Source organism: Cnephaeus nilssonii (genome assembly GCF_951640355.1).
Source record: "Cnephaeus nilssonii genome assembly, chromosome: 15".
Taxonomy (NCBI): Eukaryota; Metazoa; Chordata; class Mammalia; order Chiroptera; family Vespertilionidae; genus Cnephaeus; species Cnephaeus nilssonii.
The window spans coordinates 13,105,738-13,131,748 of record NC_137086.1 but is presented as its reverse complement, the minus strand read 5'-3'; the positions used below and the strand labels follow the sequence as shown (position 1 = coordinate 13,131,748).

Sequence of the window (26,011 nt, the reverse complement as noted above, 5' to 3'; positions counted from 1 at the left end):
GCCGGTGGCCGGGGCTGCCTCACCGGGACTCCGTGGCCAAGAGCTCCTGGAGGGTCTGGAGGACGTGCGCTGGCTGCCCGGCGGCCAGGTCCTGCAGCCGGGAGCCCAGGTGCTGCTGGAGGCACCGGCACAGCCGACACGCCACCGCGCGGACGCTCCCCCCGCGCCCAGGCAGCGCCCCGCTCCCGATCACGTTGGTCAGGAAGTACCAGAGGACCGGAAGGACGTGGCGCTCCACGGCCTGGGGCTTCCGGGGGTACACCGAGGCCACCAGCTCTGTGAGAGAGAGAGGAAGGTTACTCCATCAGGCCCGGTGCCGCCCAGGGCAGCAGCAGCCCCGCAGGCCCGACGGATGCCTGGGGCACAGTACCGGGCCTCAGACAGCCATGGGCCCAGGAACGTATTTTAATTTCTTTTAAAACGGGAAGAAGGACATTTGAAGATATGCAGCCTGGTGTGTATTTGTGTTTATCCCAAAGGGTCATACAATAATATTTTTTTTTTTTTTTAATGGAGGGAGGGGTAGGCAAAGGCAAAGTGCCCGGGGTCCCAGCAGCCCAGGAGCGAGGAAGAGGCAGGCACACCTGACTCCATCCTGCCTCTGCTCTGCTCTGGCTGTGGGAGCTTGAGAAAGCCGCCCAGCCTTCCTGAGCCTGTTCCCTGGTCAGGAAGGATCATAATCCTGAACCAAACTCTTGCGATTGTTAGATTAGATAATAAATGAGTGTGAAGTGCTGAAATAGGTAGGCAGGTGACAAATGGTACGAGTATGGCTTAAATCCTCATTGCCGCCGATGAGACGTCACGCAAAAATAGAGAAAACTTGTACTCGAGAGAGAAGTCGACACCCTTTCAAATGGCGTCTTCTGGAAAATAAAACAGCCCAGCCTGGCCTTCCCGGGGTCTGGATGCCAAACCTCACTGTACAACCAGCTACCTGCTCTGAACACCTAGGCTCAAACGTTTCCTAAATCTCCACCTGCAAGTGAGGGTGAGACCTTCCCCAAGAACCAGGCCCAAAGGGGGGGTGGGGGGCGGTCCACCTGCCCCCAACAGCTCACACCCTTGTTCTGCCACAACCACCACCCTGGACTCCACACACACACACACACACACACACACACACACCAAAGGAGGCATCAATCCCCACATGAGCTCCCACTCCCCGGGTACAGGGAGGGGACACCTGGCTGATGGATGCGTCTCTCAAGCTGGCAGAGACTGGCAGTGGCCCTCTGGGAGTCACCATGAGAAAGAAACCCCCATTAAACTTAAGCGTAAAAGGCAGCTAAAGTAATTAGTGAGAGATTTACGGGTGTTAAGCTGTGCTATTATTAGTCCAAGCCTGTGTCGATTGGAATTCCTTCTGTGTTCCTGACTGACACCTTGTTAACAGAAGAGCTACACAGAAACTCTTGCTTTGTCGGGGAGGAGAGGGGTCTATATTGTAAATAGGTCATCTAAACTGGGGTGCCCACCGACCTCTGGGCCCCATAAATGACCAATACAAGGACAGGAAGGCTTTTACCCAGAACATACTGATTTGGAGCCACAGCAAGGGCTCCCTGTCTGGTACCCAGGCTGGTCTGGGTACGTGGCCCAGTTCTCACCCCAGGGCCCCCACAGCATCGCACTGTGGCTGCATGTGGCCCCAGCCCTCCTCGCCCGCCTCGCCTGCTTGGGGAAGGCCTGGCACCTGGCTGGAAGGTAAGGGGCCACTCCGAGGTCACTGGGATAACTAAACCAGGCAAGCAGCAAGGCCCGGAGCAAGAGAGGGGGCGGTGGAGGAGGTGGCGTGATGCCTGCAGTCAGGCTGCATGTGATGAGCACCCCAGGGCCGATGCTGCGAGGCGCTGGCTGGGCCAGCAGAGGGAGGCGGGCACAGGGTGGGATGTGCTCTTTAGAGGCACATGAAACCTGGCAGGAGGGCTGGGGAGAAGGGAGGCCGAGGAAGTGATGCCAGACTAAGTGGGCATCGCCCAGGCGGAGGACGAAGGGTGGAGAAGGGCGTTGCAGGCAGAGGTGAGAGCGTGGGCGACTGGCCTCCATAAGGAGGGGGGCATGCTGGCACCTAGGAGGCAAGGCCGGGGCCGCTCGGGCAGAGGCCCACAGCACGGAGGCTGAGGCTTGGCTCTGCAGCCAGGCTCCTGGGGACAAATCCTGGATTAGTCGCCCAGGGACGCTGGGCACTTGACCTTCTGAGCTTTTGATTTTTGGTATGTGTGGTTTTTTTTTATTTCTATTAAAGGGATAATCATGAAACCCCACCCTCCTTGCGGGGTTGTTATGAGGATTTATGACCCAGGACCTATCACTGGGGGTGGGGAAGAGGGCAGCGTCTAGAGGGCCAGGCAGAGACAGGACGTATGGGCCCCTCCAGGGAGCGGGTCACTCCCCTGAGCACTGCTGGGAGCCACGCAGCGGGGTGGCACGATCACCTGCATTTTAGGGGGCCCTCGGGAGTCCGGAGAGCAGGCCGAGTCCTGCCTCTTTCCTTGATGGGACCTCCCTAAGATGGGGAGGAGGCTTCCGGCAAGCAAGCAAGAGGGTCACACCAACTCAGTAACCTGCCCAAGGTCAGAGGTGGCCGGTGGCTCATGGGCCTGATCCCCCCGAAGCCTGTGTCCTTCCCAGGCTGCCTCCCCCAGGGCCACAGGAGGAGGTTTCGGCCCTGGAACGAATCACCTGAGGCTAATGCTGCGCACTCAAAGCAGCCAAGCTTGGCACAGGCTTTCCCGGCTGAAGCCTGAACAAGGCAAAGCCGACGCAGGCCCAGGCCCCATCTGCACGTAACACAGCCCCGGGCACCTGGCCAGCGGGTCAAGTGGGGTTGAAATCCAGCCCACTCGCCAGGCTGCCCAGGCGAAGGAGAGGCAGCTTTATCTAACGGTCAGGACCACGCTGCTGCTGACCAAGCCCTGGGCCGCAAGGGGGTGGGGTCTGCCCAGGTGGGACCCGGTACCCGAAGGGCCGAGGCGGAGAGGAAGAACGGCATCGTGGTCTCTGAAGAACCGTTTCAGTTGTGTACCAACCTGCTTCATCCTGACCAAATGCAAACATCATCTCCTGGCCATGTAGGGGTTATCTTTAAAAACCAGATTATCAAAAATTGTAAATGGTCTGGAATTGGTTTTGGTCTAAGATAAGTGGGCTCAACCACATGCCCAGGGAGGAGCATAGAGACTGACCTGAGGGGGGAGGGTCGCATGTTTGGGGGTGCTCACCTGACAGGCGGTCTGTGACATCAAGTACTGCGCGGCCACTGAGAAAGCGCACCCGCCCAGCAAACGTCTGCAGGAGGCAGAGGTCGTCTGAAAGAGAGGGGAGTGGCCGTGGTCGTGATGCTGTGGCTGAGCCACGGCGCCAGGCACCCACCCACAGCACCTACGTGGGGAAGAGGCCCTGGGCGGCCCTTCTGTTACTACAGAAAGGAACCACTAGCGGTACAGTCACAGGGGCTGGGAGGCGGCGTTTCGGGATAAAGAGGCGAGTCTCGGCCTTCTCTGACGGGTTTCTAAGTCAGCTCCCGCAGGGCCCCGCAGGGGCTGAGTTTGGAAGCTGCGCCTTCTTCCCCGTGCTAGCCAGTGTCTCCGGGCTTCTCCAACGATCGGACTCAAAACCCTGCATTCCTCACAAAGACACGTAAGGTGAGGAAAGCCCCCTCACCCAAGGAAGGGACACTGATCTAGAAAATACACAAGGTCGGACCAGTCCCCTTCCCCTCTGACCGCCTCTGCACGAACCCTGGAGGCAGCCAGCACACCGGCCCCCAGCGTTTTGCGACCACGGCAGTCATAGCACGATCCAAGGGGAGGTGGGACCAGTAACAAAATGCACTTTTCAGGGATGTGGCTGTGGGGTCTGGGACGTGAGGGGCGCTCCCAGAGCAGACCCCAGGCAGTACGTCCTGGGACCCCAGAGCTGACCAGCTCAAGGCCAGATTTCTCTCTAGAGGGGACAGCATTTAGGGACCTGCCTGAGGGAGTCTTTCCCGGTGAGTTCCACCTTCTCTGAGCTCCTGCCGTACCTCAGCACAGAGGCTCCGTGTACCCACTGGTATGCAATCAAAGCTTTCTTTTCCCACCAGGTAGCCATTCTAGCAAGAGCTAATTCCTGTTTCCCTTGTAAGGTATAGAGAGGAGAAAATGTACTCTCTCCTGCTTCCAAAAGCTCTATCCATAAGACAAGAGTCTTGAAAATAATTCGCGCTGGGAGGTGAGAGAGAATATTGCAGCTTGCGAGAAGTGGTCTCAGGGTGTCTCGGTAAAGCCGTGACTGTGTAAGTTTTTGTGTCATCACCTGCATTATTGTGTGCGGGTGTTTCTATTCCCCCCCCCCCCTCATCATCAGCCGTGAGCTCACCTCTGAGGACACGGACTTCTCCCTCCGTGCTGTCCCCCCACAACACAGTCCAGGACATTCTCTGGATGCAGCTGGACCTCCCGCTCCTGGCCACTGCCATGGCCTCCCAGAGCAGGAGAGAAGAAAGAACGTGGGGGATACTTAAAAATGCGCGTCCCGCTGACACCTACTCCAGGGGCCTGGCACACACAGGTGCTCAGTAAATGCTTGCCGCCCGGCCGGCGTGGCTCAGTGGTTGAGCGTCGACCTATGAACCAGGAGGTCATAGTTTGATTCCCAGTCAGGGCACATGCCTGGGTTTCGGGCTCTCCAGTAGGGGGCGTGCAGGAGGCAGCCAATTGATGATTCTCTCTCATCATGAATGTTTCTATCTCTCTCTCCCTCTTCCTTCCTCTCTGAAACCAATAAAAATATATTTTTTTAAAAAAAGGAAATATACAAAACATGGTGGCAAATGAACCACAGCCGCAGAAACTGGAATCAAACTGGACTCCTGACAATAAGCTGAAGAGTTATGATGTCACAAGGCAATGAGCTCAGTAAGTCATGATGCCACACAGCCCACTTCCCTGTGGCTGCCAAAACTAAGTCTGTTCGTCACAAGGAAAAACCAGAATGAGCCACCTCAACAGAAAATGCGAGCTATGGTGTAGCAGTGACTCAAGCGTGTAATGATATGTAAATGCTCGTGCTTTGTCTTTAAAAAAAAAAAAAAAAGGCAGATTCAAATGTGTAATGTAATCACAGCCATGTATACAAACAGGCCCAGAAAAATATCTATAATGAAAAATGCCAAGCGTTAATGATGGTTTATTTTAGGAGCTGGGACTGTAAGTGAGATTTTTTCCCTCCAGATGCTTTGCATTTTTATTGCCTCAATAATTAATAAGTATACTTTTACAGTGGTGGAAAGTACAGTTTATATTTTTAAATTAACTAGAAAGACTGCATAATGGCATGGGAAACCGGGTCGTGTTAAATGAAAGACGCAAAGTCAGAACTGTGCTTACATTATGGTTTTTAACCAGGGAACTCTGTGCATGCAGACAACAGAAGGTAAGAGAAGTCCTCAGGCAGCTGGTGGATTAGAGGGGCACCACGGATGGGTTTGCAAATTCCATGAACAATATCATGTTGGTCACATGATTTATACAAGGTAATAAGTTTCCAGTCAGAGAGAAAAATAGCCAAAGTAGATCTGAAGTCACCCATTTCCGAGCTTATCTGCTCCCTGCAGCACTGGCCAGGGGCTGCGGTGAATGAACAGAGCGTTGGGTGCTCAGAAGCCTGAATGAGGGGGGTCTGACCGGGAGCAGTGAGCTGTCAGCAGTCTGGTGCTTACCGAGCCCAAAGAACCCGCCAGTCGGCTCAGGAACTGCCTTGGTACTTGGGCTAATGCCCCTAAAATCAGAAGGTGTCGGTGCTGTGAGAGAGGGTGCCACTCCAGCCTCGCCTCCGGAGAAGCCCCCAGGCAGGCAGGGACCAAGGGCAGAGGTCAGGGAGCGTTGTGTCTCCTTCCTCGCCATCTCCTCAAAAGCGGGAAGGGACGGAAATCCCACCTGCTCTGTAGCCAACACACCTCCTGTGCCTAAAAACCCTAAAAGCCAGAAGAGATGTGGTGGCTGATGAGTCACCTTGATCACTGACTTCCAGAATGAAGACGGGTCTTAAGAAGCAGCCCAAGAGGCCAGCCCCCCAGCCTGGCTGTGTTCCTGACCCCCCCCCAACCCACCTCCCCGGCCCCGGGGAAGTGAATACAGCCTGTTGAGCTGTTGCTTTGTGACTTTTCACATTTAAGTACTTCACAGCATTGCACAGATCCTCTGCGGCTTGGGGCCCAGAATCCCTTGTGGGGCAGAAGGACCAGGCTTGGGCAAGAGCCCCCTCTGCTCAAAGGGCTCCGAGCCACTCCCAGGAGGGGCCGCAGGGTGCCGAGGGCCGCCCCCCCCCCCCCCCCGACAGGAACCACCAGGGCCACCAGGCTCAGCCTGGGTGACGTGGGAAGGAAGATTTGCACCCCTTCTCTTCTGTCCCACCTGCCCCATCCCTGCTTCTACCACCCAAAGCCCTGGGCCAGGGGAAAGTTTAGTTATCGCCTCCATTTCACCCTCTGCAGACCCGGCGTGGCCATTCCAGACATGAGAACCCCTCCCGGGAAGAGTGTGTCTACCATTGGCACACCTGGCACAGATGAATTCTCCTTGTTGGCAACCTAAATCCCTCCGGTCTGACCTAGGTGGATACGGAACTCGGCTCATCACTTCCCAGTGAGTAATTCTTCCAAAACCCATGTTGCTGGTGGGGCGGAGAGGGTACGGCTCACAGCAAAGCCACATGGCCCTGAGCGCCCATGCCACACCTGTTCAAGTGACGTGGAGCCAAGACCCAGCACTTCACGCTGTGGGCCCCATGGGAGCCTTTGCCAGGGATTTATTGGGCTCCTCCATCCCGCCAAGGCCAACCCCATTCCAGTCCAGCCTAGCCCTGACCCAAGGAGCAGAGAGGAAGACAACTCCCCTCCCACCTGCTTCCAGGCTCCCTGCACCCAGTCCCCGAGCTGATGGGCCAGAGGGGGCACCGTCAGCCACCCTTGAGGACACCCTGTCCCAGGAGGAAGTGAGAATTCTAGGTGTCCTCCTGGGAACTGCAACCTGCCTCAAGGTGTGGTCAGCTCACAAAAGCAGACCATCCCCAGGGCCCTCTCCAGGGTGCCCAGCCCAGGTGCTTACGGCAGGGCCCCAAGGAGAGGGGACCTGAGTCTTATGACAATGCGGGACGCTAGCTTCTGCAGCCCGAAGCTGGCCCGATGGCAAACCCGGAGAGAAAGAGTTAAACCTCCTCTCCCCAGACAAGGGTGCTTTCCTCTTCAAACAGCTAAAGCCTCTGTTGCTTGGTGTAGGTTTTCCCAATAAATCCAGGGCCTGCGATGATTTACCAAGAGCCTCGGTTATTGGCAACAGCAATCTCACTTACCCACAGCAGCCCTGAGAACAAGCCATAATTTAGAGCTGGATTTATATTATTTGTTCTACAGCAACAAAACCAGCAAATCATAAATTCCCTCTGAGATGAAGGGAGGAAATTGACAATATTTATGAACCTGAAAGGCGGAGGAGGGCCTGGACAGGCGTTTGATTTGTAACTGAAACTTCTCCTGGAGGCTCCAGCCAAGGACACGGTGCTGGGCTCAGGCTAGGACGTGCAGATGAGGTGGGGGGAGGATGTGGGCCAGGCCAGGTCCCAGCCTCACTGTGGGGTGCTCTGTGGGTGCTAAAGAGAGGACATTGCTCTGTGCTCATCAGGACGTACAGCAAGCAACGGGCAAACAGCAACGGTTGCCAGATCCTACGGTCTCTTGCATCACGGCAAGACTGGCTTGCGAAAACTCACGGCTCCACTCCTGGCTGGGACTATGTCTAAGCGTGAACTACATTCTCGCATACCCTGGGAGTTTTGACCTTGCACGTCAGCCTGTGTACTAGATACACTAAATAGCCCCTTCAAGTACTCTATAAGGGACTGAGAACCGCAGTCTATGCACCAAAATGCCACCTGATGTTCAAGGACCAAGATGTGATCCCGCAAAGCCCGCAGGGAACTGGGAAGCTCCTGCCTCTCCTGACGTCTCTCCCAAAGGTCCTTCCGCCTTTTCTTTTCATTCCTCCCCCAACCGCACTCCAATGTCACTCCCCACCCCTCACACCCGAAGCTCTGGCCCCAAACAGTGGTGTTAAAAGGCAGCTCTCGGCTGTTTCACACTCAGAAAGCCAGTGGGACCCCGGCCTGCCTCCTGCACCAGACAACCAAGGTGGCCAGCCCTCCAGGCCACCTGCCCGTCAGCGTGGTCCTCTCCAACAGGCTCGCCCTGCGGTCTCACCAGCATCCGCCTGGTCCCCATGCAAGCCACATTCTCTGCTACCACGTCTACAACTAAGACAATTCTTGACAGCTCTGCCCACCTCCTTCCTGGCAATCCTGACCTGTTCTCCCTTCAATACCCAGCTGACCTTGGGGGAGTCGTTTACGTCGCGTGCGCTAAAGGAGGCGAGACTACATCATCTCCACATCTCCCCCAGTTTCACCATCTAAGACACGCAGGTGGACGGGACATGGAAAAGCTGCCAACCAAGAACCTCACAGGTCCTAGGCCACCGACCCGTGCCCTACACAGCCTCCGGGAAAACGTTGAACCCGTGCCTTTCACCACTCTGCCGATTGCCAAGCAGGAAGGGTGGCACTAGGGAGGGAGCCAGCGGCCCACCAGAGCCAAGCGGGACCACGGCAGGAGGCTCACCCAGACTCTCGATCATTGCGTCCAGGGCAGACAGAGCGGCAGCATAAATCCCCGAGTTCTTGGAGTTGAGGTTGTCCGCAACGGCGACGATGATGGAGAGCAGCATGGGGCGCAAGCTCTCTCCGAGGAGGGGGATCATCTTGGTGAGGGACTCCAGCGCCCACTGGTTCACTTTCTTGTTGGAATCCTGAAGCCTTGGGGTGAAAGCATCGAACACCTATCGAGAGGACAGAAACCAAGAGCCCGTGGGAACCAGGCGGGCAGGAGTCCCACCGCCCAGCCACCCACCTTGGCAGGGCGGCCCCTGCGGCCCTGACAGGCGTCATCCAACCTGGGTCAGAGCTCTCAGTGGCTAAGAGTGCGCCTCCTCAAAGGGGCGGGGCGTGCAGGAGGGAAGGACGACCCCACATTGAGCACTCGTGTGCCCAGTTTGAGAGCATCTCATCAGGTACCCTCCCTCTCTCTTTCCTGGAATGATCTTCACAGCCCGGCAGGCCTGTGTTCTCCTTCTCACTTTGCCATTAAAAACAAAACTGAGGCTGAGAGAGGGGAAATCACTCGCCCAGATCACACAGCCAGGGAGAAAGGAAGCCTGGCCTGCTGCCTCCGTGCCTGGGTCTCAGCCACTCGCCATGAGGCTCGGCTGTCAGCAGCCTCACTCCTGGTAGAAGCAGGCATCTCTTGTGGTTTCCAGCCGGTGCCTGCTCCTCACCCACCCTGGCCCAGTCTCCTGGCCAACTACATGCTCTGCCCCAAAACTTCATGCACACGGCTAGACCGGTAGTGCCCTTGGCCACGGCACCTTCACTTCTGCCCTCCTCCCCACAGATCTCCAAGAGGCCGAGAGATGCTGGGACGCCTCTGAGCGGTCCCAAGGTGCCTGGTAAGAGGCAGTGCCCTCATCCCTTCAGCCACTTCCAAGTAGTCTTAGAGCGTTACCAAGGCAACTGGCGAGCAAATGCTTGTTGGGCTCCCTTTACCCAATAGTCTGGCCAATGTCTAACCCTGTTCAGAGTTTTCCAAATTGAAGTTGCACCCCTGGGGAGAGAAGGTGGGAGGGAGGGCGGAGGGGGGCAGCGCTCACCTGGACCAGGTTGGCGGTGATGAGCTCCGGCTTGGCCTGGCAGTGCTCAAGGAGCCGCCCCACACCTTCCATCCGAGACTGGTGGTCCTTGGCCTCCAGCAGCCGTGTCAGCTCCCGCAGCTGCTCCGCCATCTCCGAGCCACCCCGCCTGGAAGAGCGCAGCCCCGCCAGCCTCGGGCCATGGGAGCTGAGCCTAAGCAGAAGGAGCATCTGACCTGGGCAGCCGGGGCAAGGACACACCTTATCCCAGGCCCCCTCCCACAGGCAGGTGGGGCGAGGGGGCTCCGGGAATCCCTCTTCCTCGGGGACAATATGGGTGCCTAGAGCCTCAGGGGGCAGGACTCTCTCTTCCTGCCTTGCCTTTCCTTTCCTTTTCAGCAGGCAGGGGAAGAACAGAGGAGAAAGCTTGGAGTGAGGGGGTGGAATCACGAGAGGGTAACGGGCACGTTTCATCTAAGAGTCGGGGAAGATCTTGCCAGGTGCCCGAATCCTGCCCCCTGGTTGTCTAGGCCCTGTTCGCAGTCCTCCGGTGACTGGGGAGATGTTAAGAAGTCCTGTTCTCTTAGGCGGGGAGCACATGCCCACCGTGCCCCCTGGCCCGTTCCAGCCAGAACGAGAGCAGCTCCATACAGAGCTCTAGCCCCATCCCAGCTCAGAGCCTCGCTCTTCTGCGCTTATGCCTTGCACCCGAGTCCCACCGACAGAGCCCGACACCATTCTGTCATTCATTCCGACATTCCGCCCTCTGTCTACTGAGTGCCAAGGCCTGTGCTGGGCGCTGAGAACAAGGCGATGAGAGACGGTCTTGCCCTAAGGGCTCACAGACCCGGGGGAGACAGGACAGCGAAGTCCATGGCGGACAGAGGACTGACGGATGAGGACCTGTCCACCCAGAGGTCGTGGGGACACAGAGGGTCAGATAGAGCTCCTGGGAGAGGGTGGCAGGCGAGCTGGATCCCGTGGGATCTGGTAGAATAAGCAGGCATGCTCTGGGTGCGGACGGCCCACACAAGGCAAAGAACCAGCAGAAGCAAAGGCACAGCAGGGAGAGAGAAGTGAAGGGGCAGGGAACCCGGCTGCTCTGGTCTGGCCCAGAGGACACATGGGAGAGAGAGCAGGAGGCTACTCTTGGAGAGGGAGACGGGCTTCCCTGGGCTCCCCGCTAAGGAGATCAGATGCGTCCTCCCAGGATTTTTAAGTGTTAGGCAGAGGAGTGACCTTCAGATTCCTGCTTGGTTTCTAACTCCCGGCCAGAGACACCCTGGCTGCCCCATCGGCATCTTGGAGGTGGAGCCCCAGAGAGACAAGAGTGGCCATACCCGTCCTCACCGGGCAGCCCGTTCTCACGCACGGCCAGACTCCTCGACACCTTGAGGCCTCTGGCAGACGGCAGTTCATCGCTCTCTTCTAGGCCCTTGAAAAATGCACATAGAGCGTGAACCGGAAGGAGTCGCCTCTGGGGAAGTGCCAGATACTCCAGCCTAGGCCTCAACCTCTCCCCCTGGGAGGCCTCCCAGGGCGCAGCTGAGCCTCCCAGAGCGCTGGTAGTCGGGGCCAAGTATTGGGGGTCAAGATGCCCATTTCACAGATGGAGAAGTGGAGGCCCAGGGAGGCTCAAGGGACACAGGCAGAGAGGGGCAGAACCAGGCTGAGCAGAGGACAAGGAAATCACGCTGACCTCGCCCGGCAGGAGTCCCGGGTGAAATAAAAGCCTCTGAGTGCAGCCCCCGCCCCCTGACCTGCGTGGGGGCGGCCAGGCTCAGCTCCGGTCCCCCACCCAACACCCATCACACCCACCAGCTCACCCGCTGTTTAATGGCCGCCATGACCTTCCGCAAGTCGTGGGATGGCAGGGACTGCTTCAGAAATGCATCAAACTTGGCGTTCGACATCAAGATACTCATCATCCTCCGGCCATAGAACCTGCCACACACAGGACGAAGAGCAAGATGAAGAAACAGCCACAGACACATTCCCTGGGAAGCTAAGAAGGGGGGACCCAATTTGCACTGTGAGCAGTGTGGAGGATGGATCTTTGAGGACAAGGCTAGGGTTGGAGCCGATTTGGGGGCCACTATACCAGTCCAGGCAAGAGAGGACACAGGCCTGGAGCGAGGCGGTGGAGTGGGGGTAGGAAGGCGTGATCAGATCCTAGCGCTGCTAAGGAAGTTGAAACTGCAGGACTTGGCAGTTGACTGGAGGTAGAACATGAAACACTGAAAATGGCCATATTTTGCTCAGCTGAAGACTTTATTGATTGTAAAACGCACCGTTAACTTATTTCCCACTAAGGAAAAACAGAAAAAGAAAACACTGGCCACGCTGGCTGCCTTCAGTGACGCTGCCTCGCGTGCGAAGACAGCCCTTTCGCGCGGGATCTCAGAACCAGCAGGGAGCAGTACGTAAGGGGAGTGTAAGGTGCTTGCTGGTGGCTTTGCAAGAAGATGCGGAATTTTGGTCATTCCTTCAGTGGTGAATGTTTGCATTAATATCTAATTTACATCCCACCGCTCTATTCCCATGCCTTCCCTTACAGGCAGTAACTTTTCACTTCCATGCCAAGTAATCGTATAATATTTCTAAGACATTTTAAACAGCAATTAAACTCAACAATTCCCCACCGAGCATCCACAATGACTTCTTAAAATAAATATGAAAGGCTAACAAGCAGCCGAAACCGGTTTGGCTCAATGGATAGAGCGTCGGCCTGCGGACTGAAAGGTCCCAGGTTCGATTCCGGTCAAGGGCATGTACCTTGGTTGCGGGCACATCCCTGGTAGGGGGTGTGCAGGAGGCAGCTGGTCGATGATTCTCTCTCATCGATGTTTCTAGCTCTCTATCCCTCTCCCTTCCTCTCTGTAAAAAATCAATAAAATATATTTTTTAAAAAAAAAAGGCTAACAAGCAAAGGAAGCCTCTTAGTGTAGTTCCTACAGCGCAGAGTTTAACTCAAAGGGTTATACCATGAGCAGCAATGACCAAGTTTGCAAATGTGCGGAGAGTAAAACCTAGGTCCTCATTGCCCCCTGGTCAATCACTGTGAGCTGCCTGCTTGTAAGATATTAAAATGTGGGGAGGACATGTGTGTCTTAGAATCAATGAAGTATGAAATTCCCCATTCTGCATCTTAGACGACTCAGTAAATAACAGTGACTTTTAACAACAGAGGGAAGAAGCAGGCTTGGGGCGAAGGCCATGGGTTCATTTAAGGAGCACTTTGCACTTGAAGAGGGCAGCTGGACATCCTGGTGAGGGGTCCCTGTGGAAGCATCAGAGATATGGCCCTGAGAGGCTGTGGGCTGGAGCCAGAGGGTGGGAAAGCATCGGAGTCTCCTGTGGCGGGAGCCACCGGACGTGATGGCACCATTCAGAGAGAGTCACACGAGGGGGACAAGGACTAAAGACTCTCCTGTGGCCACCGACATTCCGAGGGCAGGGAGGCGGGGGAATGGCCACAGAAGGACAGGGAAGAGGTGCCGTGGGCGCCGAGAAGCCTTCGGTTCCAGGAAGGGAAGGCAAGTGCAGTCAGCTCCATCCAGTGTGAAAGGAAGGTCAGAGGGAGGGGGTGTTGGGTCTGGAGACATGTGAGATGTTGATTTCCATCCCCCACGGCAGCTAAAACGAACCACCCAAACCTCCTCTTCCCTGACAGCATTGCTCATGTCAGTAAAAGGTAACACCATTCACCGGCCGTTCGTTTACAAACCTCAATGTCATCTCTGCCCCTTCTTTGAAAGCCAACCTCCTGTGGGCTCTGCCCTAACCCCAGCCCAATCCACCTCCCTTCACGCAGCAGCCGCCAGCCCTTCTTGCCCAGGCCTTGGAGTAGCCTTCAGTCTGGTACCCCTCCTCCATCCAGGCTCCACCCCCCCACTATCAATCCTCCAATGAGCAGCCAGGGTGTTTGCTTGCTTGTTTCTTAGTAAAAGGCTAGCAAGCATATAAAGAAACTCTCAAACTAGTAACAGGGTAAAAAAGCACTCTGCACCGAGCTGGCACTGTTACCCATTAGAATGATCAATAAAAATTAGAGACCCTCGGTGGACGCGCCTCTGGGGCTGTACCACGCGGGGTGCAGTCTGCAGACATGGCGACAGCGGGCTGTGAGCTGAGTGTGATTGACTGGACCCCAACCCTGGGTTTGAAAGCCAATCCATCCGAGCCCAACACTCTCCTGCTTAGCATCGTCTATCCGCCTCATGCTCCTACTATAGACTCCTCCAGTGGCTCCCGGTCACACACAAACCAAAACCTCAACCCCTGACTGTGGTCTGGGAGGCCCTCCTTGGCCGGGCCCTGCCCCCTCTGCCTCATCGCCCACACTGCCTGCCACTCTCGTGCCCCACCCAGCCTGGCCCTGGTCTCCCATGAACACCCAGCTTAGCCCCATCCATGGGCCTTGGTACCTTTTCCTTTGCCTGGGACACTCCCACCCCAGATCCTCAAAGAGCCGAGCTCTCAATTCAAATGTCACCCTTTAGAAAGATCCCCCCAACTCTCAGTCTCACATAGCCCCCACCCCATTCTCCCTGACATCTTGTTTTTTCCTCTTTATCCCTTATCTGTATCTAAAATTACCGTAACTATTTATTTGTTGATTGTTCGTCTACCCCACTAGGAGGTAAACTCCAAGAAGACAGCCAAGGCATAATTTTTCTTATTCATGGTCATCGCCAGAATAATGAAGAGTGCTCATTAACGATCTCTTAAAAAAATGAATGAGCGTCTTGACAGAGAAGGGAGCAGGGGTGGGGCAGGAAGAAGAGCAAGGTGGCTGTGGCTGGAGAGAGAAGGAAGGGGGACAGTGGGGTGGGAGTGCTGACCGTTCCCTGAGCAGCCTGGCTATGAAGACGGGGAGACGGGACAGCTGTAAGGAAAGGACACCGTTCCGTCCATCCATCTGTCCCTCCCCATGATCCCGGGGAAGCGAGCTGTGAGGGCCAGGGCTGGCTGGCTGCCCCATCTGCCCTGCACAGGCCGGTCAGCGGTCCCCAGGCCCTGCCCTGCCTCACCTGGTGTCCTGGTTGGAGTCCTGGGCCAGCCTGACCAGGTTGCGCAGCAGCATGTCCGTGCTGTCCCTGGTGCCTGAGAGAAGCTTGTCGGCGCCGATCTGCTCCAGGACGGCCGCCAGGTGCTCGGCGGTGCATCTCCGGACCGAGGGGTTTCTGTGGCTGAGAGGAAACACAGCGCAGTCAAGGGCTCAGCCAAGGAAAGGGAGGGGGGCCCCAGACTGGCCCACATGGACCTACAGTTGTGCATCCATGTTTCATGCCGTGATGGGCCCCAAATTCAGTCCCGTGTGGGCAGAGGGGAATCTTTGAGGAAAGGGCAGACCCTTCCTGACAATGGAACTAGATTGACAACAACCACAGGGGGACAGGCAAGGGCAAGCGAAGCCATTGGTGTTCCCTGGAGAGGCCAGTGCCCGCCGCTCTCCGCGCCTTCCGGCGTCACAGCCTGCCCTTGTGTCAATCAGGGGCGGGGAGCCTTTTCCTCTGCCAAGGGCCATTTGGGTGTTTGTAACATCACTGTGGGCCGCACAACATTATCAGCTTAGCATTTTTCCTGCTGTATTTGGTCAAGCATTTAATTAACTCACCCCTAATGCCTGGGCAGGGCCAGACCAAATGATTTCGTGGGCCTTATACGGCCCACAGGCCGGACGTTCCCCACCCCCGGCCTAAATGTTCATCCCCACCTTTCCCACCAAGAAAGGTCCTCCCCAGTCAGCATCTCTGCCTTCCCCGGCCCCCAGGCAGACCTAGGCGCTCTCGGGGGAGCCCTGTCCCTGTCCCGGGAGGCACAGGTGCAGCCCTGTGGCCCCCCGTCAGGCTGGAGCTCCCGGGCAGTGGGCAACTAGTCTCCCTCTCAGTTGAATCCCCAGTGCCCACCCACTGGTGCCTGGCACATGCCAACAGTCCGTGGGAGCTTACTGCGCATCTACCGAGCGGAACTGAGACGGGGGGAGGGACGGGGTTGGTGGGGATTTGGAAGTCCTAACACAGGGGACCTGAGAGCTTACGAGAGAGCCCCATCCGGATGTCACCTCTTCCTTTTCACCTTCTCAAGCAGGGCCTGCGAGTCCACAGTCCATCAGGCCGCACTGCCCCCTCCCCCCCCCCGCCCCTTCTGGGCTCTCCCTAGTCAGTGTGGTCCGGGCACTGGCACCATTAGCATCTGAGTCAGAATCTGCGTTGTAGCAGGATCCCCAGGAATTCCAGGCTCCCCTGAGGACACCTGACCCTGGTTCCCGCAACAATGATCAATCATCTCACATTGTCGTGAGGGTACCCTCTGTGCCTGGCACCCTACCTCTGAGCACCTTCAAACTGTTATCTCCTCAACCACATAAGCTACTGTCATCATCATCATCATCGTGCAGGTGAGGAAGCTGAGGCAAAGGGAGGAATCCAGGAAAAGCACAATTAATTTGTCCCAAGTTAATAATCGCCACAGTGAGCAATGGACAAAGGTTAGGTGGAGGCTGACCCTGTTCTAAGCGCTATTTCATGAATCTACCGTATTTTTTGGCGCATAAGAAGACTGGGCGTATAAGATTTTCCTGGGTTAAAAAGTCGTCTTACACGCTGGAAAATACGGTGTGTGTGTGTGTGTGTGTGTGTGTGTGTGTGTGTGTGTGTATACCGTATTTTCCGGCGTGTAAGACAACTTTTTAACCCAGGAAAATCTTATATGCCCAGTCATCTTATATGCCGGAAAATACGGTATTCGTTTACTCCTCACAGCAATTTTATTATTCCCATTTTACAGACGAGGAGATGAAGGCACAGGGGAGTTAAGTCACCGGGATGTGAACCCAGGCAACGTGGCTCGGAGCCCCTCACCCTCTGCACGGGCTGCGCCCAGAGCCCGCTGCCTGCTCACCACCCGGGCCTGCCTGAGGGCCTCCCTGCGGAAGCGTCCTGACTGGCTTGTGGTTGAAAGCTGTTTGCCGGCGGGAGAAAGGGCTTGAGAAATGCCTTTGGTTCTGCTTTGGGGTTGGGTTTTTCTAGAAGGGAAAAGCAAATCCGGCCACAGGAGCAGTCAGCCCATCCTCCTCCCCAGAAGGCCGAGTGGTGCCAGCTGAAGATGAGCGTGTGCCTTGCTCTCCGACGGCCCAGATTTCATCAGAAACGCCCATCCCCTGGAACAGGCGGAAGGCTGCCTCTGCAGCCGTCTCTGGGGATGTTAGCGCCGCCACCAGGACTCCTCAGTTCGACCAGAACAAAGCACCTCTCCCTGTTTGCCAGGCCTCATCACCTGGCTCCCCAGGTGGGACAGCCCCCCCAGGAGCTCCCCCAGCCACACGTGTGAAGCACTTGCTGAGTCCCCCTCCTCTCCCACCCCATGCTCCTCCCCTCCCCTCCCCTTCCTGGGCCACCCCCACCCCCCAGACAACTGGCTGCCACATACTAGATGCCCGCTGAGGTGAGGGCCACCAGGGATCGGGCAGGGGTCACATGCTCCACCATGGCCCCCAGGGACCGGTTGGCCGCCCTCTGGATGAACTCGCTGGTGTTGCCCATCTTCTGCAGCAGGCAGCGGGCAACCTCTTCCGCCTCCTGGTCCATATTCTTCTTCAAGGCCCGGAAGAGGCCTCCCAGGACGCTGATGGCCAAGCGGGACACCTTGGAGCGGAGGTTGGTGACCTCGGGGAGAGATGGGAGAGGAACCACACTGCTGGGCCCTGTCAGGGGCTCCCAGAATGGCCACTGCACCCCCACCCGTGCCTCCACCCTCGCCCCAGGCCTAGGCCTCCTGGGCTGCAGCAGCTCTGGGCAATATTTTGTCCCGTTTTAAAAAATATTATTACTGTTGTTACCATCATAATGACGAATTCCGTCATTATCATCTGAAATTTGTACAACAGTCTTCCGAGTACTTTTATAAAGAATGTTCAATTTCATCTGCACAAGGCCCCCCACTGGAACAACCTATTCCCGAGGGGTTGGGGGGCCATGGCCTCCATCTGCGATGAGATGCATCTTACTGCCCATCTGGGCCCAGCCACGCCCAGCCCCTGGGAGAAAGGGCTTGGGAAATGTTACAACCACCCTGAGGTTGGAGACTTGACCCAGGACACTCCATCCCTCCGCTGGCATTTTGAGTACAGAGGACAATGCAGGCCGATGGCATAGAAATAAGGAAACCGCAGGCCTCAGTTTTCTAACCTGAGAAATGGGTGGCTACCTCCCACCTTAGTGGCTGAGGGCTGAGAAATACGTGGGGGACGCCCCTGTTCCAAGGAGCCATGGCTTCTCCGTGGCTGCTCTGTGACCTGCTTTGAACAGCAGCCCCAGGGAAGGGGGACAGGCTGGGGGTGGGCAGGGGGCACAGGACACAGGCTGTCTGGGAGGCCTCACCTCTCCAGTCACAGCCAAGGACACGTCGTGCAGCCTCCCAGCGAGGACCTCCGGGTGACAGGCTGCCAGGCGCTGGACGCTCACCAGGCCCTTCTCCTTCATGTGCCTGAGAAGCAAGCCCAGGCCTGTCACCGGCAGGTGGGGAGGGCGGACCAGGGGCACCACCCCGCCACCCTCTCTCCACCGCAGCGGGGTGGGATTTGAAGGCCCGAAGGCAGGGTTTCCTGCTGGCACACCCAGGCTGAACGCTTCTATTTTTAAATATGTTTTTATTGATTTTTAGAGAGAGAAAATGGGACAGGGAGAGAGAGAGACAGACACCTCAGTGAGAGAGAGAAACATCATCGATCAGCTGCCTCCTGCATGCCCCCTACTGGGGATGGAGCCTGCAACCCAGGCACCTGCCCTGACCGGGAATTGAGCCAGTGACCTCTTGGTTCATGGGTCGACGCTCAACCACTGAGCCACACGGGCCAGGCCCAGGCTGAAATCTTAGCAGTCCAGTAAAAGCCATGTTACGGGACCCCTGGCTCAACCTCACCCAAGAGGGAAGCCCACCCCCAGGACCAGGACCACCACACCCGTGACAAGCTGGTGGCTTCAAGAGCAGGTACTTGAACATGAGGACAGACGATGGGAGGGCTTCCCGCAAATGCTCTGGACCCCGAGTCATGGCGCTGCTCACGACTAAGAGTGTGTGTCCACCGGCGCAGCGGTGGGAACTGGGAGCAGGGTGACTTCGCTTAGAGAAATGAAGGGCTGTGGCCTTTCTGAGGGCTCCTAAAGAAGCGTTGGGAGCCATGTTTGTGCCTGCCATGCCTGGCTCTGGTGCGCCACGGAGCAGTATAGTGGGCTGTTGGAGGTCACAGGGCAGACGCAGGAGGCTGGACACATGCACACGGGCACACGTGCACACACGCACACATGCACACGCACACACACACACACCTCCCTCCACGGGACCAGGCCCCAGCAGTGAGAGCGGTGAGGGGGTGGGGGCAGCTCTCCCCTGGCCGCCACACATAGAGGGGAAGGTGTCACCTCACCAGTCACTGCTGTGGAGGCACTGGAGGGCATCCATCAACCCCAGCTCCGGGTTCGAGAAAGGCCTCAACTCCTTAAAGGCCCGAAGATCCATCTCCTCCTCCTCTTCTTCCCACTCAGGGGACCCGAAAGTTAGCACCGCGGGTAACGAGTTCGCTGCGCTCACAGGAGAGAAACAAGGGAGTTTTTACCAGAGGACCCGGGCTTGGCCCGCAGCCCTGAGCCCACCGCCCCTGCGTCAGGGAGACGGACTGGGAGGACTGGGAGCGCCGCTTCCCCGGAGCCACACAGACTTCCCAACTCCGCCTTTTGTTGAGTTTTCCATTCCTGCCTTTGCCAACCTGTTATTGTAAACAAGCTTACCTGTGACATGCCACTCGATGCCATGTGATGGAACCCACCCCACCAGCGATGCACCTCCAATCCTGCCCTCTCTGGGCTTGGGGTGAGGCCAGTAAGTCCATCAAGGAATGACTCCCCGACTCCCTGTGGCACTCCAACCTCGCACCCACCCCTGAGCCTGTGTTATCAGCCTCCCTCTCCCCATCCCCCACTCTCTACCCTTCTGAGGTTGCCCGAGGGCAGGGAAGTGATCGGAGGCAGAGGCCAGAGGAAGCAGGGGACAATGAACGCAGCCAGGCACCTGCATGGTCCAGACGTGGCCACACTTGCAGGGACTGACAATAAGCAGGGATGTTGTTTAAAAATCAGGTCATGTGTTCTCTGGGTTCTCCTTCCTCAGGGACAGATGCTAGAATCGTCAGCTCCTACAAGGGAAGCATCTATCTGGTCCAATGCAGGAATCACGTAGTTGAGGCATCAGAGCCCAGAGAAGCTAGCTCCCCCACCCCCACCCCCCAACCCCCTTCCCTGCGACAGCCCCTCAGCTCCTGTGCCAGCAGAGCCCGGACGGGAGGTCTCAGAACCCAGAGCTCTCACTGCCACACTAACTCCATCCCCTCTGGCATGCTATTCACTCTGGTGCACCCAGAGGTGCTGGGCAAATCTCTTCTCAGCTCTGCGCTGGCACAAGAGTCATCAGCCAAAGTCTTAGTCCCGAGGGGCCACCATCCCCTTGCATGACCTTGGATGACCTTGAGACTCTGGGTCTCAGTTCTGCTGTATGAAATGAGTAGGGTGGGTTAGATAGAGTACTATTTCCCAAGTATCAACCATTCAATGACCACTTTCATGGTGGGTTGTTTTTGCCATATCCCTTAATCACCTACACTTTTATTGTTATGGTATTTTTCTTCAAATTAAACCACTTTTCAAATCCTACGTAAGTTTACTTTAAAGGGAAATTTATATCACTACCATAATTGGTAAACTAATATCATTTGTCGTAAAATGTGGTCAATGTTCACAGTAAAACTAAAAGAACATTCTGAACTCTGGTATAAAATTGCAGCCAGCTTCCCATGTCTCAAGCCTGGAGAAAGATCTCTGTTTAAAAGGAGATTTTTTTTTTTTTTGCCCTAGCCGGTTTGGCTCAGTGGATAGAGCATCAGACTGCGGACTGAAAGTTCCCAGGTTCGATTCCAGTCAAGGGCACACGCCCAGGTTGCAGACTCGATCCCCAGTAGGGGGTGTGCAGGAGGCAGCCGATCAATGATTCTCCCATCATTGATGTTTCTATCTCTCCCTCTCCTTTCCTCTCTGAAATCAATAAAAATATATTTTAAAATAAATAAATAAAATAAAAGGATATTTGCAAGCCTTAAAAACATGCTCAAGACTAGCACCAAATGAAGACTTCCTGCTTGATGAACAAACGGAGAGAAAGGGAATGGGAAAGGAAGTGGGTCAATATTACTTCCGGCACAGAGACGCTGCTCTGCTCTCCCATCCATGTCCCACCTCGTCCCGCACTCACAGACACTCTGAACCAGGTTGGTGGTTTCCAAACATTCCTCAACAGCACATTCTTTTTGAGTGAAATCTCATGTGGACGCCCGAACACAAAAGGGCGAGGCAGAACAGACGTTCCCCTGGAGGAATGGGGACAGAGCCTCCCTGCCCCTTGACCCCTTCCTGAACATCCCAGAGAATCACTGGGTCCTCAGATCCCGTCTGTACCCAGCACTCTCCAGCCCTGGCATCTTATGAGGCAACATGCAGGACCCCCAGGCCTTCCCAGAACCCTCTCCTCTTCTTCCTGGTGTGCCCAGCTACTTCCGGGGATGCTGTTTCCATCCATGGTCTAGGACAGTGGTCGGCAAACTCATTAGTCAACAGAGCCAAATATCAACAGTACAATTGAAATTTCTTTTGAGAGCCAAATTTTTAAAACTTAAACTTCTTCTAATGCCACTTCTTCAAAATAGACTCGCCCAGGCCGTGGTATTTTGTGGAAGAGCCACACTCAAGGGGCCAAAGAGCCGTATGTGGCTCGCGAGCCGCGGTTTGCCGACCACTGGTCTAGGACATGTCACACAGGCTGCTCATATCTGTCCAGCCATCACAGCTCCAATGGTGATACCCCGGGGGTCCCAGCCCGACCCATAGATGCTTTTGACTCCCAGACTTCGTTCCTCTCTCTGGGGGGAGGGCCACCCCTACTCTAACATGGGCAGCCAGGTTCACCTCTGCCATGCCCACGGAATCCCAAGGCAACCCAGCGAGAGGGGCACGTGCCCCCCACCCGCCGATCTGGGCCCCACCTGAAGCATGGCGGGCGAAGCAGGGCTCCTGCTTGCTGACGGGGATGCTGGGCAGTGAGGCCCGGTTGGCTCGCTTCCTCAGGACGACGCCGGTGTTGTGTCTGCGTGGGCTGCTTATCCCAGCGGGCACAGACAGGGTCCCCCTGCCCCGGAGGGGAAGGAGGCCTGTGGGGGGAGAGAAAGTCCTAGGATGGAGCCGGTTCTGTCTGATCCCCCACCCCAGCCCAAGAGTGGGCTACCAGAGAGCAGGTGCGGCTCCCTGTCCAGTCTCAGGAGGGGTCGCGGGGGAAACTGTGGAAGCCTCTCTTTGGGCCAAAGGTGTTGGCCAAGAAGTCCCCCAGCCTGAGGGAATCCTGCCCCGGGTACCAGTACCTTCCTTCATCGAGGTTCTCCGGGCACCCAGGCCCTGGGCCGTGAGCTCCCTCGCCCTTCCTGGCTCCTCCACCCTCTGGACCAGCTCCTTCTCCTTCTGCTGCTTCAGCCGCATCGTCTCCTGGGCGGACTTGGAGATGGTGACCTGGATCTGGCACAAGGTCAAGGCAAACGCCATTACCCTTGGGGGCCCCAACTGTGCTTTCTATGCCTTCATTCATTCAAGCGTGTGCCAATCACTGTTCTGGGAATAAACAGAATGACAAGGTCATGCTTCCAGAGTGCTTCTACGGAGTGGTGAGACCAGGGGACAAAGAACAAGCAGGCTGGTCTCTAACGCCTCTAACGCCTCTAACACCAGGCACTGCACGCCAGCAGGAAATAAGGGGCAGAGGGCGACGGGCTTCTGCCTTGGGCAGGAGGGCCCAGGGGACTCACTGAAGAGGCCAAGAGTAGGCAGCAACATCCATGAGGGCAGGGAGCAGGCCATGCAGTGTTCGGAGCAGAGGGAACAGTGAATGCGGAGGCCCTGAGGCTGGGGTGGGCTGGGCGTGCTGGGAGCAGTGAGGAGGACCCTGGTTGGAGCACCCAAGTCAGAGGATGCTGGACCACATGCGGGAGGCAGCGGGTGGGGCAGGAGTGGGTGCACTGGCTCTGTGGTCCATGCCCAGGACCTGGGCTTTTCCTCTGCAGGACACAGCAAGTCACTGGAGGTCTGAGCAGAGGATGACGTGATCTGACTCCCACTGGGGAAGGGCTCTCAGTGTTGTTTTGTGTAACTTATTTTGAAATAATTTAACACTCACAAGAAGTTGCAAAAATAGAGCAAGAGTTCGCATGTGTTGGGGTGATGGGCTTGCACGAGGGTAGCAGGATGGCAGCTGGCTGGATCTGGACTGTTTCAAAGTGGAGCCCACTGCTCTTGCTGAGGTGTGAGGTGTGCGATGAGAGAGAGAGAGGAGGCAAGGATGGGCCCAAGATTTTTGGGCGAAGCAGCTGGACGGCTGGAGTTGTCTTTTACTGCCACCCACCATAGAAGGTGAGTATCTCTCTCTCTCTACCTATCTATCTGGATAAGGTTATATATAATATATAATTTATATAATAATTTAGGTCATATATATTATATATATACTAGAGACCCGGTGAACAAATTTGTGCATGGAAGGGGGCCGGCCGGAGGGAGGGGCTGCAGGAGGTTGGCCAGTTGGCCCCGCCCCCCTTGGGCTGTTTGGCCGGCTGCAGTGCGCATCATAGCAACCAGTCATTCTGGTCATTCTGGTCACTTGGCTTTTATATACATAGATAATTTCACTGCTACTTGATGTCAGGGGAAGGTCTGGGCTGGAAAGGACATTTGAAAGTCCTCTAGTGTATTGATGGCACTCAATGCCACACATTGTACCAGGTCATGGGGGTCAGTATAAATGGATACGAGGCCAGAAGTCTGAGCTCTGGGGGCCTCCAGCATGCAGAGGTCAGGAATGTGAAGAGGGTCCAGCAAAGATGGACTAGGAAGGAGCTGCCTTTGAGGGAGGCAGAGAACCAAGGAAGAAGCCAATCCCTTGCCTCCAACCCCAGGTGGGAACCCAAGTAGGATGAGCTAAGAAAGCTGCCAATGGGTCAAGTTAAAAGAGGACAGTGATGCCCCACACCTGGGGTGGTGGTGGTCCTCAGTGGCCTGAACGTGGGCAGTTTTTGGAGGTGGGGGGGAAGCGGGGACTGGAGCCTGACTCTGGTGGACTCGGGAAAGAATGGTTCTGGCTTTGTTTTGTTAAGATGAAAGAAATAACAGAGAGCAGAGACGTTAATAGGAATGATCCAGTTTCAAGGAGAATATTGTTTATGCACAAGAAGGAACAAAATGTTAGAGCTGGAATGTTAGATGGACTGAGCTAGAACAACAGGAGACAGTGGTGAGTGAGGGGGCTGCTTGAACTTGAGATGCCGATGGGGGTGAAGTTACTGGCAGTGCCAAGGGCTACGGTGTGACCATGGGAGTGAGTGGCCACAGTGAGGTGGCGGCTGAGGTCACTTCACAGCACTGAGTCATTCTTCCTTTGTTTCACGGAGTCACCCTCGCTGGAGTGGAAGGACTGTGGCCTGGACCCGACCCCCACCATCCCTGGATCCCAGACCTAACACAGCACATGCACCCAGCAGGCCTTCGAGCTATGTTCATGGCACTTTTATATCTCTCTTAAAGAAGGAGCACCAGCCCCCATACAGTGACTCTCCCAGCTTTACTGAATTCACTCGGGGAAGAGAATCATCTGGGCCAAGGTCACCTTCTAAGTGCAAGCCATTTGTCAGCCTGTCAAGCACAGCCTTTGGCTGATCTGTCTCTGTCAGCTGCCTCTCGCCTGCTATCTTGGGTGCTGGCTCAGATTACTCGGCTTGGGGCACCTAAGTCCGTCTGTACTCTCCTCCACATCCTGCTTCCCTCGGAACCAGGTGTGACCGCCTCCTGCCCTCCCTCCCTCCCTTCCTCCCTCACCGCGGCCCTCAGCTCCCCACCGTACTCTTCCCTTCACCTAGTCCCCTCACCCCTTCTCTCTCGTTTCTCGTCTTTTCTTCAGCCTTCTCCCAGGCCCTCTGCAGGTTCTCGCCTCAAGTACTAGGACAGCTGCCTCAGGGCTCTTTGCTTTCCTCAAGTGGACCCACACTGGTATGTTTCAGAAACACGCTTGCATTCAGCCAGTGGTCCACTCTGACCCCGACTTCCTCCTCCTCTCGTTTTCCAGATACCTTGGTGCTACTCTCCTTCGGGTCCCCTTCGTTTAGCAAGGGCTGGGCTTCTTCGGCATGGCTGGAGGAGGAGGCTGTCGGTGCAGGAGCAGACTGAGATGAAGACGGAGCAGGCTTCTCAAGGACAGCAGACCTGCCTTTGACATGCGGGGCTGAAGGTGTTGGCTCTGAGGGGTCAAGAACAAGAATAGAACTGAGGCCTGGCCAGTGTGGCTCAGTGGTTGAGCATCGACCCATGAGCCAAGAGGTCACTGGTTCCATTCCCAGGTCAGGGCCCATGCCCCGGTTGCAGGCTCAATCCCCACCAGGGGTTGTGCAGGAGGCAGCTGATGGATGATGTTTCTCATTGATGTTTTTATCTATCCTGCTCCCTTCCTCTCTCTTTAAAAATCAATAAAAACATTTAAAAAAAAAAAAAAAGGAACTGAGGACACCCGAAGCAGCAGCCGTCCCTTGGGAAGCCCGGAGGCTCTAGGACCCTGCGATTGTGGTAACATTTACTGCCTACGCCCTCCACCCTCACGTCTTGTGCCCAACACTGCCTGGGTGGAGAAAGACCCAAGTGAAATGTACTCTACAGAGATGCACTGACAGGCGTAGCGCAGGCTATCCAAAGACCAATATCCTCCTCCTTTCATTCATCCATTCACTCATCCCTTCATTCACTTACTCAATAATTACTACACACCTTATTCTAATACTAGAGGCCCGGTGCATGAAATTCATGCATGGGAGGGGGTCCCCTCAGCCCAGCCTGCACCCTCTCCAACCCAGGACCCCTCGGGGGATGTCCAACTGCCAGGGATCAGGCCTAAACTGGCAGTCGGACATCCCTCTCACAATCAGGGACCGCTGGCTCCTAACTGCTCACCTGCCTGCCTGCCTGCCTGATCGCTCCTAACTGTCCCCCCTGCCAGCCTGATCACCCCTAACCACCTCTGCCTGCCGGCCTGGTCACCCCCAACTCCCCCCCCCCCCCCCGCCACCGGCCTGGTCACCCCCAACTGCCACCCCTGCAGGCCTGGTCGCCCCCAACTGCCCCTCCTTCCTGCCTGATCGATCCTAACTGTCCCCCCTGCCA

General features: G+C 56.2%; 1 protein-coding gene across 1 annotated transcript in view; it reads right to left on the bottom strand.

The window, feature by feature from the left end:
* Positions 1-19: 19 nt before the first annotated feature.
* TOGARAM2 (TOG array regulator of axonemal microtubules 2) overlaps positions 20-26,011 on the bottom strand; it is a gene marked incomplete at its 3' end in the record, with an annotated part of 35,480 nt that continues 9,488 nt past the window's right edge. Inside the window, exons 6-18 of the mRNA XM_079791595.1 lie at positions 24,931-25,097; positions 22,183-22,333; positions 21,811-21,975; positions 19,150-19,303; positions 18,104-18,209; positions 17,154-17,389; positions 14,753-14,911; positions 11,546-11,663; positions 11,060-11,154; positions 9,741-9,933; positions 8,657-8,873; positions 3,225-3,311; positions 20-276 (exon numbers count right to left, since the gene is read on the bottom strand). Coding sequence (XP_079647721.1) covers positions 20-276; positions 3,225-3,311; positions 8,657-8,873; positions 9,741-9,933; positions 11,060-11,154; positions 11,546-11,663; positions 14,753-14,911; positions 17,154-17,389; positions 18,104-18,209; positions 19,150-19,303; positions 21,811-21,975; positions 22,183-22,333; positions 24,931-25,097 — 2,105 coding nt within the window. The remainder of the gene's footprint in view (positions 277-3,224; positions 3,312-8,656; positions 8,874-9,740; positions 9,934-11,059; positions 11,155-11,545; positions 11,664-14,752; positions 14,912-17,153; positions 17,390-18,103; positions 18,210-19,149; positions 19,304-21,810; positions 21,976-22,182; positions 22,334-24,930; positions 25,098-26,011) is intronic.